The sequence below is a fragment of the Lithobates pipiens genome, unplaced genomic scaffold (assembly GCF_037356315.1).
Source record: "Lithobates pipiens isolate NorthernLeopardFrog02 unplaced genomic scaffold, aLitPip1_a1.2 Scaffold_18, whole genome shotgun sequence".
Lineage (NCBI taxonomy): Eukaryota > Metazoa > Chordata > Amphibia > Anura > Ranidae > Lithobates > Lithobates pipiens.
In genome coordinates, this window is record NW_027507758.1 from 43,517,856 (window position 1) to 43,531,320 (window position 13,465).

General features: G+C 42.2%; 1 protein-coding gene across 1 annotated transcript in view; it reads left to right on the forward strand.

Moving 5' to 3' along the window:
• The first annotated feature begins 4,599 nt into the window (after positions 1–4,599).
• Positions 4,600–13,465, forward strand: part of STPG4 (sperm-tail PG-rich repeat containing 4) — a 131,982-nt gene continuing 123,116 nt past the window's right edge. The window contains exon 1 of the mRNA XM_077485632.1: positions 4,600–4,704. Coding sequence (XP_077341758.1) covers positions 4,654–4,704 — 51 coding nt within the window. The 5' untranslated portion in view covers positions 4,600–4,653. The remainder of the gene's footprint in view (positions 4,705–13,465) is intronic.

A 13,465-nucleotide genomic window follows, 5' to 3' on the forward strand; every position in this document is an offset into this window, starting at 1 on the left:
TCATCTCTGATTCATACTGACCAAACCGGCTTCATGCCCGGTAGACAAATAATAGATAATATCAGACTGGTCTCATATATTATCCAAGATGATAATCTACATTCTCAACAGGTCTGCTTATTAAGCCTTGACATACAAAAGGCGTTCAATGTAAATTGGTCATATCTGAATCACCTACTCCCTAAATTTGGAATATCGGATACATTTATACATGGATTCAATGCCCTATACCACCCCCACCAAACTAGTATCAAAATACCAGGTAACAACCTGGATTTCTTTCCATTGAGTAGAGGCACCAGACAGGGTTGCCCATTACCCCCCTTACTCTCTGCATTAGCAATTGAACCTCTTACACAATCAATAAGAAATACCATTAACATTAAGGGTTACGCCAAGGGCCATAAGGAGTTCAAAATGAGTTTATATGCAGATGACTCACTCCTATTTTTAACATACCCACTTATCTCTCTACCTAATCTGTTAGCTGAACTCCATCATTTTCATAAGCTCTCTGGTCTAAGTATAAACTTAAACAAATGCTCAGCTCTTCCTATTAACATCACCTTTATGATGATATCCAACTTGCAAGAAAAAATTACCTTCATATGGTTCCCCCATTCATTTAGGCACCTTGGCGTACACATCACTGCTTCCTATAATATGCTTTACAAATCTAACTGCCTACCTCTCTTTTTTCAGATTAGCACATTATTGAATAATATAGAATAATAATAATATTTACCATATTTCATTCATGGGTAGAATTTGCACTTTCAAAATGACAATCCTCCCAAAACTTCTCTACCACTTCAGAGCACTTCCAGTCAACATCTCCAAAAACTAGATTAGATGCACTTCAAAGGGAAATCAATAAATTCATATGGTCATATAAAAATCCCATATTCAGCTACTCCCTAATGCATAGACCGCAAATCTAAGGAAGTCTGGGACTACCAAACATCTGACAGTACTTCTTATCAGGCAGATTCTCTCAGCTAGCACAATGGTCCGCCCATATACAATGGTTATCCTTTGAATATATCTCGATTTCCCCATTATATCTCCCAGGTCTTCTTTGGTCTGATATTAATTCCCACCGTAAAATTCCAAAGCAAAATATAATAGTTGTTCATTCCTTTCCACTATGGCTTAAACATAAAAATTCTTTTAAACTCTCCTCAGAAGTCCCCCCCTTGGCCTCATTCCTAGGGGATCCTAGATTCTCACAATAAACTAACCTCTCTTAGATCCCTTTTCAATCATCTGAAGTTTCCCACCTTCGAACACCTCCAATCGAAATATGGACTCCCAAATTCAGAACTTCTTAGATACACACTTAGATTAGAAATTTCTTTGCAGATCACTACGCACTATCATTACAACCTCCATATACAATTTTTGAACACATCTGTATAAACTCCCCGAGAGATAGAGGTTTAATTTCCCTATTATACAGTCATATCAACAGACACTCTTTCCCAGAGAAATCTGGACCCATGCTACATTGGGAAACAGACTGCTCCTTCACAACCCCATCTTGGGAAATAATGATAGACAACCACCGAAAGAGCAACCATGCTATCTCAATTAGAGAAACACCATTTAAACTACTAACCAGATGGTATTAGACCCCTCAAAAAATCCATAAATGTTATCCTACAGCCTTCCCTAATTGTTTTAGAGGCTGCTCAGAACAAGGGACTCTCGTACACATATTCTGGAGCTGTAAGTTCCTAAAACCAATATGGCAAGTATAACAAAATTAAAGAAGCTTCAGGCCAAACAATTGAATTTACACCCATAATATGTCTTCTGTTTGCTTCCATACCAAATATCCAAACTCCTTGCAACAGACTAGAACGCTCATTGTTTAGTGCCATACAATGGATGATCGCTTATAACTGGAGATCAACTAATCTCATCTGGTCGCAAGTACTATCTAGAATGGAAATGACGAAACTCACTGAAAGAATCCATCACACACTACATGATAATATGCATATTTTCAACAAGAAATTGTCATATTGGGATCCTCCTTAATCTTCCAGATCTCTCCAAATATCTATATACCACTGTAATTAATGTAGTTTTAATCCCTCTGCTCATATTGCCTAGATAATGTTTTGTTTTTAAATAACTTCTCTTAATGTGCTTTATTGTACAACATCATTTTATTGCATATAACCATTTGCTTTGTACCACTTTCTCAACAATTGATCTTCCAATAAAATCTTTTGTAGTCCAAAAAAAACTCTATGGCAAACAACAGGTTCACCTAATAATATAATGGAAAATGACTACTACACACATGCAGTAGCACAGACCTAGCTGTCTGGCACTGTGCATGTGAGATAATAACAAAAGGGTATAAATAAGTATGTCACAAGGATTTAGATATAAAATCAAGAAGCTATGGGCAGCTCAGTTAAACTATTAGTTTAATCAGAAAGTGCAAAAACTTGCTATTTCAAAGCATCTCAGGAATCTGAGCTCCCCCCATGGATGCAGAAGGGGACACTGTGAACTCACCATAAACGCTGCAACCCAGTTTCTTCTAGATTTACTAAAACCAGGTAATATGAGGATCTACCTGAACTATCCATTCAAATTGAATCAGCCTTGCACAATGCAGTCGTTGGTAAAATTATACAGTCACGTAAAGTGCTTGTAAAATCTATTTTTTTTCCTATAAAAATAGCAAACATGTTTTACGTACCTGCTCTGTTGCAGTCGATGTGCACAGAGCAGCCTGGATCCTCCTCTTCTCGGGTACCTCTTCTGTGATCCTGGCTCCTCCCTCCTGTTCAGTGCCCCCACAGCAAGCAGCTTGCTATGGGGGCACCCAAGTCGAGTCACAGCTCCCTTTGTCCAATCAGACACAGACCCAACCTTGCCCCCTCTCTCCCCAGATTGGCTTGCTGTCTGTGATTGATAGCAGTGGCAGCCAATAGCACCGCTGCTGTGTCTCAATCAATCAGGGGGTGGAATCTCAGATGGCTGAGACACTCATGGACATCGCTGGAACTAGATGGGGCTCAGGTAAGCATTAGGGGGGCAGAGGGGGCTGCTGCATACAGAAGGCTTTCTGTGCATTAAGAATAAAAATCTTCTGACTTTACAACCACTTTAATGTGTGGTCAGCATAAGGTTATGTGCATCTGTATGTATGGACCATCAGGTGCCTGCATTATTGTTCTGGAGTCGGTTTGTACTGTTTTGGACAGTGATGATCAACTAATGAGGTATAGGGGCCTCAGCTGTGGCTCCTGATATTATCAAGGGGCACACATAATACTCAGTATGTGTAGTGCTACTGTCAAAGGCTATGGATAACCTTCAGGAGATATTTAAAGACTGTGGCTGTGCTAAATTTATGGTTAGAGACTAGGGACATGTTGCTGGAGACTTTAAGAGACTGGGGACATGGTACTTAAAGGATAGCTCTACTTGCGTGGGGAAAAAATAACAAGTAACAAATAAAAAAATAATAATATGGCTTGTGTGATTGGCTCGCTGATTTTCCCAGAAGTCTACACTAGCATACAAGTCAGATTTCAGGCATCCCCTGCAACAAAAATGTAATTTTTAGTGAGATACCCCCAATAATAAATCACATCTAAAGGGATGCAGGCACTGCAATTTTCCTCATTAGAGCCCTGCAGGTGCAGCAGCTGATTTATAATTATGAAACCACTCCCATTAGATTCCCTTTCTACATAGACATAGACAAACACACAGGGATTTGTTCAGAATAACAAAAAGTAGCAATCTGCAACAAAGGTTGTTAAAATCCCTGTATGTACATTGATTACCCAGAGGGGAATGGTTTTTTTCTTAATAAAAGTGGAGTTACTCTTTAAGACTGCTAAATATTACTACCATTACAGCCTCTTTACAAACAGGTAATCCTACTCATTCTTATGACTGCTGCTGTTGGAGGTCCACACAAGAAGTCCCAAAGGGCCACACGTTGGGCATTCGTGGTTGGAAACACACAAGTCTACTTAACCCCTTATATGACAGCCTATACATGGCAGCACAGTAGGTGGATCTTAACATCTACTTGACACATGTATGCATTGTTGCATTCTTTTGGGGCATGCTCAGTTGACACCCCCAGAACTGTGATCGAGCTGTCACCATCAGCTCACAGTCAATTACCAACAATCAGGAGCCAGTAGGATGTGCTCCCAATGATACTATCACAATGTTCATCACCGATGAATAACATTATCACCAATTACAGTGCCACATGATCTAGAGCCCCACCTAATGGCCTTGGGAGACTCGGCCCTCTTAAAGGACCTGCTTCCACCGTTGTATAGGGGTTAAAGGAGACTACTCCAAAATGGAGTGTAATGGAACTTTGCTTGGTCCCTCTAGTTTTCAGTAGATCATATACTAACATTTATTCAAATTAAAATGTACAGGAATTTTGTAACATCATTTGGTCTTCTGCTAATCTTGACCTCATTTATGAGATACTTAGCACAGCCCTCTGTAAGTATCCATTACATATTGTTGTTAAGTGTCAAAAGCGCCCTGAGGACACTGGTGGGGGTATTGTCTTAACAATCCAGTTGGGTCACATGACGGCGTATACCTGGGCTGTTTTAGAATGACTTGTTTTAGTTACCGACAGAAGCAGAAATGGCTGCAGTGGAATTAAGAAGAAACATTCGACCTGTGTTGAATAAAAAGGTAAGCGATATAATGAATGTTTATTCTAGAAGGCATGAGGGCATTCTGACATTGTCGGCTCAAAATGGTGATATTGTGATGTGTTAGTGTATAATGCAGAGCAGTAAAAAGCCTAACGTAGTAATGTTCTGTGCAACATAACCTAACCAGTGACAATCAAGACAGACATTGTTTTAGTAGTGGAACAAACTCAGGTAATGTTCTTATGTCGAAGGGAAAGTCCAAATTCAATCCAGTTTTACATAATCTTCTTTCTACATTTGTTCAAATGTCTACAAAGATCTTCCTAACATTTCTTAACCGTCACGTGCCATGCTAGCCCTGCCTTGTTAGAAATCTGGCATTAAAGTCATTGTAAACCCTCACTTTGTAAAACAACCCATTCAGTTTACAATAGAAATGAAAGGCAAAACATTTTTTCATAGATATAAAATAAACATTATAAATACCCTTTTTTATAAATGATCACACTCCCTCCGTTCTCAGCTGCATAAGAGTTGGGGGGCGGAAAAGCAGCAGCACACTGAGCTTGCCAGTGAATGGCTGTGTAGCGGGGGGCATGTCAGGACAAGTCTGATCATTTGAGGAGAGTACACTGAGTTCCCAACATAGCTAGGGAATTGACCATGGTGTGTTCTGCTGCTTAGTAGGGTCAGTTTTTAATAGGAAAGCAAGGGGTCTGGCAGGATCACCAGGGATTTCGCACAAATGAAGCAAGACAAAGAGAACAGGAGACTTTCTCATACAAGTACATGGTACAGCAGGCACATATCAGGAATATGAACTGTTGGGGCAAAAAACACTTTAAAGCAATTGTGAACTTACCTCCAAGGAAGAAGCACAGGTAGAGTGCACGAATTGGAGTGGAGTACCAAGACACTTTATTATTGTATTCAAAAAAGATTACAGCTGTCAAAAATCCTGATGTGTTTTTCCATAATGATGCTAAATTCATAAGGCCTTGTGACTAAGCACCAAAGTGTGAAACAACAATTTTGAAACATAAAACTAACCCAATAAAAGTTGCCTAAATATGATTTGTACTCATTGTGGGAAGACCGACAATGGCTCTTTATAGCCCCCCAAGCAAGGTATACATATAATACTGATCTAAGCTTCCTTGCCAACTCCCAGCTGCAGGAGTCCATCCTGAGTTATGTGTGTTGGAGCCTACTGAGGTGGAGGAAGGGACTGTGCCTCCAATCCTAAATGATGATTTACCACCAAAACACTGTCACATGGGATGCACCCCCCCCCCCCCCCCAATACCAAGAAGCCATGCTATGTTACAGCAGGTACAGGGAGAAAGCAAGGGAGTCCAGATACTTTAGATGATAATACCTTGCTGAGGGCTTTCTTGCCACCTCCCAGCTGCAGGAGTCCATCCTGAGTAAGTTACGGTATCAAAGCTTACACAGGTGGACGATGACACTGCGCCCCAAACTCCAAGTGATGATTGTCTCAAAGCACTGTCACATGGGGTAAGTCATATGTTCCCATATACCAAGAAGCCACACTCTGTTACAGCAGGAATGGGAAGGAGGCAAGGAAAGCCAGATAGGTATACCTTGCTGCTATGGGCTACCAGGAAGCATGTCAGGACAAAACAGTACAGTAGCTTTGGGCTTAGCACTTGTTCCTTGCAGCATTAGGGTCTTAAAGAGGTTTTAAACCTCAAAAACAAAAAACACTACAAGACAAAGGCATAATGAGTTGTAAGCATGGCATACTAGCTCATTATGAAAACTTACCTTAGAAAAATGCCCTGGATTGGCGTCAGCCCTCCGAGGACAGTATGGACATCTTCCATCGGATTTACTTCCGGGTTCGTGGCTTTGGCGCTGTGATTGGCTGGAGCCACGATGATGTCACGCCCACACACACATGGGACCCGCCGGTCACAGCACAACTCCTGAAGAAATGGCACCACCAGCCCGTTTCTTCAGTGTGTATGCGCCGATGACGTCGGCAGCAGCGCATATACTGAATATCTCCTAAATTTTGCAAGTTTAGGAGATATTCAAGGCACCTACAGGTAAAACTAGTTATAGGCTTACCTGTAGGTAAAAGTGGTGTAACAGTTTACAAACACTTTAAGTTTGAATCCCAACCAGGACACTACCTGCATGGCATTTACACATCCTCCCTTTGCTCACGTGGGTTTCCTCCGGGTACTCTGGTTTACTCTTATAGTCCAAAGGCTTGTTGGTAGGTTAATTGCCTCCTGTCTACAAAGTGGCCCAAATATGTGAATGTAGATTGTAAGCACCTTGAGGGCAGGGACTGATGTGAATGTACAATATGTAAAGTGTTGCCTACATTCTTGGCGCTATATATTTGTAATAAATAAATACTTTGCCCCAGTTGGTAAAAGTAATGCTTTCTTCTTTCTGCTGAATACTTTTATCACCCCATTTTGGGGGATATGCATATTTTACTATTAGTTTTGTTTTCTATTATAAAGTAGAATGTAGAATATAAAATACAATAATTTGGAGACATTAGCCGGTTATATGAGGTTATTTGTAATGGTAATTTGTAAGAGTACAAAAAAAAAGTAATCCACCCATTTTGCATATGCTGACTTAAGAAAATACAAACCACTTATGTGAGGGTGGACCTGCTCAATTGGCATTGTCAGCGATAAATCATGCACAAGCCCTTAAATGCCCAGGAACAGTTCAAGCAGGTTTTGTCCTGCTCTTTTATTCAGCAAGAGAATAAACAAACATAGAATTAAAGTGGTTGTAAAGGCAGAAGGTTTTTTTTTTTTTAATCTTAATGCATTCTACGCATTAAGACAGGGGTGTCCAAACTTTTTTAAAAGAGGGCAATATTTGATGAAGTGAACATGCATGAGGGCCGACCATTTTGCCTGACATTCTTTAACCGGTTCCCGACCAGCGCACGACGATGTACGTCGACAGAATGGCACGGGCAGGCATATTGGCGTACAGGTACGTCCAATATTCAATGCCGCCCTGCCATCGGGAGCGCGCCGCGCTGGTCAGGACCCGCGGACTCGATCGCCGCGGGCATCCCCGCGATCGTCTCACGGGACTGCTGAATGGAGGAAATGCCGTGTAAACAGCATTTCTCCATTCTGCCTAGCAACTAGTGACGCTGATCTCTGCTCCATGTGATTGGAGCAGAGATCAGTGTTCACTAAATGAAAGCCCAACCCCCCCACAGTTAGTAACACACCCCTAGGAACACTTAACCCCTACACTGCCACCCACTGGTTAACCCCTTCACTGCCAGTGTCATTTACACAGGAATCACTGCATTTATATAGCAGTGATTACTGTATAAATGACAGTGGTCCCAAAAATGTGTCAAAAATGTCCGATGGGTCCCCCACAATGTCGCAGTCACAATAAAAATCGCTGATCGCCGCCATTACTAGTAAAAAAAATAATAAAAAATTATTAATAAAAATAATATAAAACTATCCCCTATTTTGTAAACGCTATAACTTTTGCGCAAACCAATCAATAATCGCTTATTGTGATTTTTTTTAACCAAAAATATGTAGAAGAATACGTATCGGCCTAAACTGAGGGAAAAAAATGTTTTTTTATATATTTTTGGGGGATATTTATTATAACAAAAAGTAAAAAATAATGCGTTTTTTTCAAAATTGTCGCTCTATTTTTGTTTATAGTGCAAAAAATAAAAACCGCAGGGGTGATCAAATACCACCAAAAGAAAGCTCTATTTGTGGGAAAAAAAGGACGTCAATTTTGTTTGGGAGCCACGTCGCACGACCGCGCAATTGTCAGTTAAAGCGACGCAGTGCCGAATCGCAAAAAGTGGTCTGGTCTTTGACCAGCAAAATGGTCCGGTCTGCAAGTGGTTAAACCATAAAAATTCGGTCTAAGTGTGTTCGTTTGAGCACTAATACAATGCCCAACAAGAATTCTCCTGCCTTTGTGGCTGTGTGTGGTGAAGAGATGAGTTTGGGTTTGTTATTTGGATATATATCGTATTTATCAGCTTATAACACGCACCTTCACTTTAAAAAGGAAGTTTCAGGAAAAAATCTTAAATTTTAAATAAAGAACTGTGAAGCAAAATAAGGGTCAGTGCCCATCAATGCAGCCTAATCAGTGCCCATCTGCAGCCTCCCAAGTGCCATGAATACAGCCCCACCATTGCCATGAATGCAGACTCAACGTTGCCATAAATGCAGCACCCCCATTGTCATGAATGCAGCCCCCCTATTGTTATGAATGCAGACTCACCATTGTCATCAGTGCAGCCTGATTCATGCCCATCTGCAGCCTTGGAGGAGACAGGGAGGGGGGGCGGGACAGACATACAGGAGAAACTTCTGTTTTCTTGGTGGCCTCTTTAATAGAAATTTCCGCCTCCTATGATGGACAGAGCAGTCGTCCAATGGCAGCGCAGGAGACGGGACTTCCTTTTACAGAGGCCGCAGAGTAAACAGGACATTCTCCTCTATGTACAGCACTCGTCCCGTCCCCTCCAAGGCAGCCAGCATGTATATCTTTTGTGGCCCCCAGCGCTCAGGGATTCGTTGGGGACCACAAAAGATATGCATGTCAAAATTACCAGACGGGCTGTCCGAAACCGGAACGCAGGCAGCCATTTGGACATGCCTGCATTAAGATAAGAAAAACCTTCTGTGTGCAGCAGCTCCCCTCAGCCCCTCTACTACTTACCTGAGTCCTATCTTGATCCAGCAATGTTGAACGAGAGACTTGGCTGTCCAGGACTCTCCCTCCTGATTGATGCTGTCATTCAGAGTTGGTGAGCCAATGAGGAGAGAGAAGGGGCAGGGCCAAGCCACAGCTCTGTGTCTGAATGGACACACAGAGCTGTGACTCGGCTCAGGTGCCCCCATAGCAAGCTGCTTGCTATGGGAACACTCAACAGGAGGGAGGGGCCAGGAGCACTGGTGAGGGACCCGAGAAGAGGAGGATGAGGGCTGCTCTGTGCAAAACCAACTGCACAGAGCGAGTAAGTATGACATGTTTGTTATTTTTAAACAAAAAAACAAGACTTTAGAATGACTTTAAGTTTGAATCCCAACCGGGACACTACCTGCATGGTATTTGCATGTCCTCTCTGTACTCCAAAGACTTGTTGGTAGGTTAATTGCATCCTGTCTACAAAGTGGCCCTAATATGTGAATGTAGATTGTAAGCACCTTGAGGGCAGGAATTGATGTGATTGCACAATATGTAAAGTGTTGCATACATTTTTGGTGTTATATAATCTGTAATAAATAAATACTTTGCCCCAGTTGGGAAATGCAACATTTTCTTAAAGGAGTTGTAAAGTCTCTAGGTTTTTCACCTTAATGCATTCTATGCATTAAGGTGAAAAACCTTCTGTGGTGCAGCTGCACCACAAAGCCCCCCTTTTACTTACCTGGACCTGATCTTTCCAGCGACGAACACAAGCCCAGCCACTCCAGCCACTGTCTTAGGTCCTCATTCGATAGATTGATAGCAGCAAGAGCCATTTGCTCCCGCTGCTGTCAATCAAATCCAGGGACACAGGAGTCGGGGGCGGGGCCGAGTCCCGCTGTTTGCGTCAATGGATGCAGCAGCAGGACTCGGGAGAGTGCCCGCGCAAGTGCCCCCATTGAATGTGGGTCTCTGTGGGGGCACTTGATGCAGTGGAGGAGCCAGGACCGCCGCCGGGGGAAACCCCAGAAGAGGAGGATCAGAGCCACTCTATGCAAAACCCTTGCAAAGAGGAGGTAAGTTAGACATGTTTGTTATTTTTTATTTTTTTTAAATGAACATTTACAATCACTTTAAATGAAATTACAGCTGAATACTTTAGGAATTTTTTATTGCCCACTTTTGTTGGTTATACATATTTTAGAATTCAGAATGCACAATACAGTGGTTTGGAGACATTAGCCGGTTTTATGAGATTATTATCTTGTAAGAGTAAAAAAATAAAGCAATCCACCCATTTTGCATATGCTGACTTACGAAAATACAAATCCCTAATGTACGGGTGGACCTGCGCAACTGGTATTGCCAGCGATAAACCATGCACAAGCCAAGAACGGTTCAAGCAGGTTTTATCCTGTACTTTCATTCATCAAGGCAATAAAACAAATATAAAATTAATGCAGGAGAGCTTTCTATAGCAAGTCTACAGTATATCATAAGACAAAGCACACCTGAGCATCTAGCTAAACTCTGGTTAGTTCCTGACTATAAAAGGGTGACTCCTAATGGGTTCCCCAAAACAGACAACCCTTGTACCCTTTTTAGTCTTCTGTCAGCACTCAGCCTTTTCACTCAGCAGCAGGCCCTTACAACAGAGAGAATAATAAAGCACTGAGCCTCAGTCAGCTCACATACATTAAATAAAGACTTGTGGACAGCTGGAGATAACAATGAGTTATGGCTTCCAGGTGAGATGTGGACCTAGAAGTTGAGGCTTTATCCCATCCAATGCTCTACAATGCCTCTGGGGTCCAGGATTCTGAGAAAACAAGTAGATTGTTTTCTCCACGTCAGGCAAAAACCCTAGAACCCCTTACCTTGAGTATGAGAAACCTAGGTGACACATATACAACATTCGCTATTAAAGCTGAATTCCAGGAATGCATATGTTTGCACAGTACTGGTATAGCTGGGAGGTCACTCACTGGAAACAGGAACCATTCAGGCCGCGTACACACGCGCGGACTGTTCGCCCAACTTTGTCCGTCCAACAGTTTCGGCAAACAGTCCTCTCAAACTTAGCATGGACGGACATGGCCACACACGACGGACGAACAGTTTGCTGAAACCGTGCGCGATGACGTGAACGGCACGTACGACGGGACGAAAAATACGACGTCCTATACACTGCATTATAGCTTTCGGCGTGAAAATCCTTTCTGAGCATGCGCGCAACTTTGTTTGACGAACAAGCCTACACACAGGCGGACTGTTCGCTCAAACAAGGTTTCAGCGGACAGTTTTTCGGAATTTCCGAAAAACCTTGTCCGTCCAACTGTCCGCTGAAACTGTCCGCTGAAAGCCCACACACGAGCGGACTGTCCGCCCAAACACTGTTCAGCGGACAAAGTTGGGCGAACAGTCCGCCCGTGTGTACGCGGCCTCAGAGAACATTTAGCATTCTTTCAATGAATGCAAAGCATTTTCTGATTGGATGAGGCAGAGAAGCGGGCAGTGATTTCCTTATCTCCACTTTATCCAATCAAAGAATGTTTTGAGTGTGACAAGCTGCGAAGTCTGTTAAAGCTGTAATAAATCCAAAAGCAACATGGATTATATTGCAACTTACCAATGCTGTGATGTGGTGACTACATTAAAGTGTGCTATTAGCCAGATCACCAGATCAAAATAAAGGAATAAAAGTCACCACAATTAAGAATAGGTAAGGTACATTAAAATTTTATTTTTGAGTTAATTCCACTTTAAATTCGGCATGCCAAGGTAAAATTTCTGCGATGCCAAGGCAAAGTGTACTCACCCAAGTGGCCATCATGTTCAATCGGTGGTAAAAACATGGGTCAACTGCTTATTTTTCTCTCCCCCTTGTCGCCCATGTGAAGAGTGCAGTTAGCATGGCATTGCACTGCACTGCACATCTACTGTGTGCGCAAAACAGTGCCGACCCTTGGGAACCTGCAGGCATTTTAGAAGCTGAATTACCACATGCTCAATAGGTCTTTGCTGAAGAAGGGGTCTTGAACCCTGAAATCTTCCTATTTTTTGACACCTCATCCATACCTCTCAACATTTTAAGATGGGAATGAGGAACACCTACTAGCAAACGTATGTAGGCATAGGACACGCCCCCCCTGCCACACCCCCTTAAAGGGGACTTAACTTAAAAAAAGGGTCACTCAGTATGAACCTAGACTTAAAGTCAGAATGCAGTAGCCTCTATTAGGAGTCAATATAGTCAAGTCAATATAGTTTAGTGCCATCACACATGAAATAAGGAACCTCAGAATTCTGACTTTTAATTTAAGAATTCTGATAGTAAAATCAGAACTTTGTTTTGTAAATTTCTTTTAAGGGCATTTGTGTACAGATGACATTTTTGACCTAGATCTGAATTGTGGAATTATAATTTCATATGTAATACAGCTGCTCATCATCTAAAACAGGGGTCTCCAAACTGCGGCCTGGGGGTCAGATGAGGCCCTTTGCTTGCCTCTATCTGACCCTTGGGGCACTGTTCATCCCACTGATATGAGACACTATTCTGCCCTCTGACACCAGAAATGGGGCATAATTCCTGCCACTGACATCAACAATGGGGCACTATTCCTCTCCCAAATACCAAAGATGGGGCACTGTTTACTCCCACTAGGGCCAGAAAAAATGTATATTCTCGCTGGCCACAGTTCAGCCCCCCTAAAGTCTGAAGTACAGTAAACTGTTTAGAAAGCTTGGAGACCCCTGACCTAAAAGGAAAGCTATCACTGGATCCTGTCCTGATGTGTATTTGTTTCAGTTGTTAGGTGTTTAGGTCCAAGCTGTTTGCGGGTCTGGGTGTGATTGTTGTGAACTGAAAGTCAGAATTACAGAAATGAGTGGACTGCATTATTACACTAGAATGAGCTCCCAGCATCTTGAAGACAAAGATTGTAGGTAGTCATTGATGAAAAATGCATACCAATCTACACCTTTATTTAGGAGAACACCATAGCTCCCAACTGTCCCTGATTTCGAGCGACTGTCCCTGATTTGAAGCAATGTCCCTCTGTCCCTCATTCCTCCTCATTTGTCCCTCATTTTGGTCTGATCCT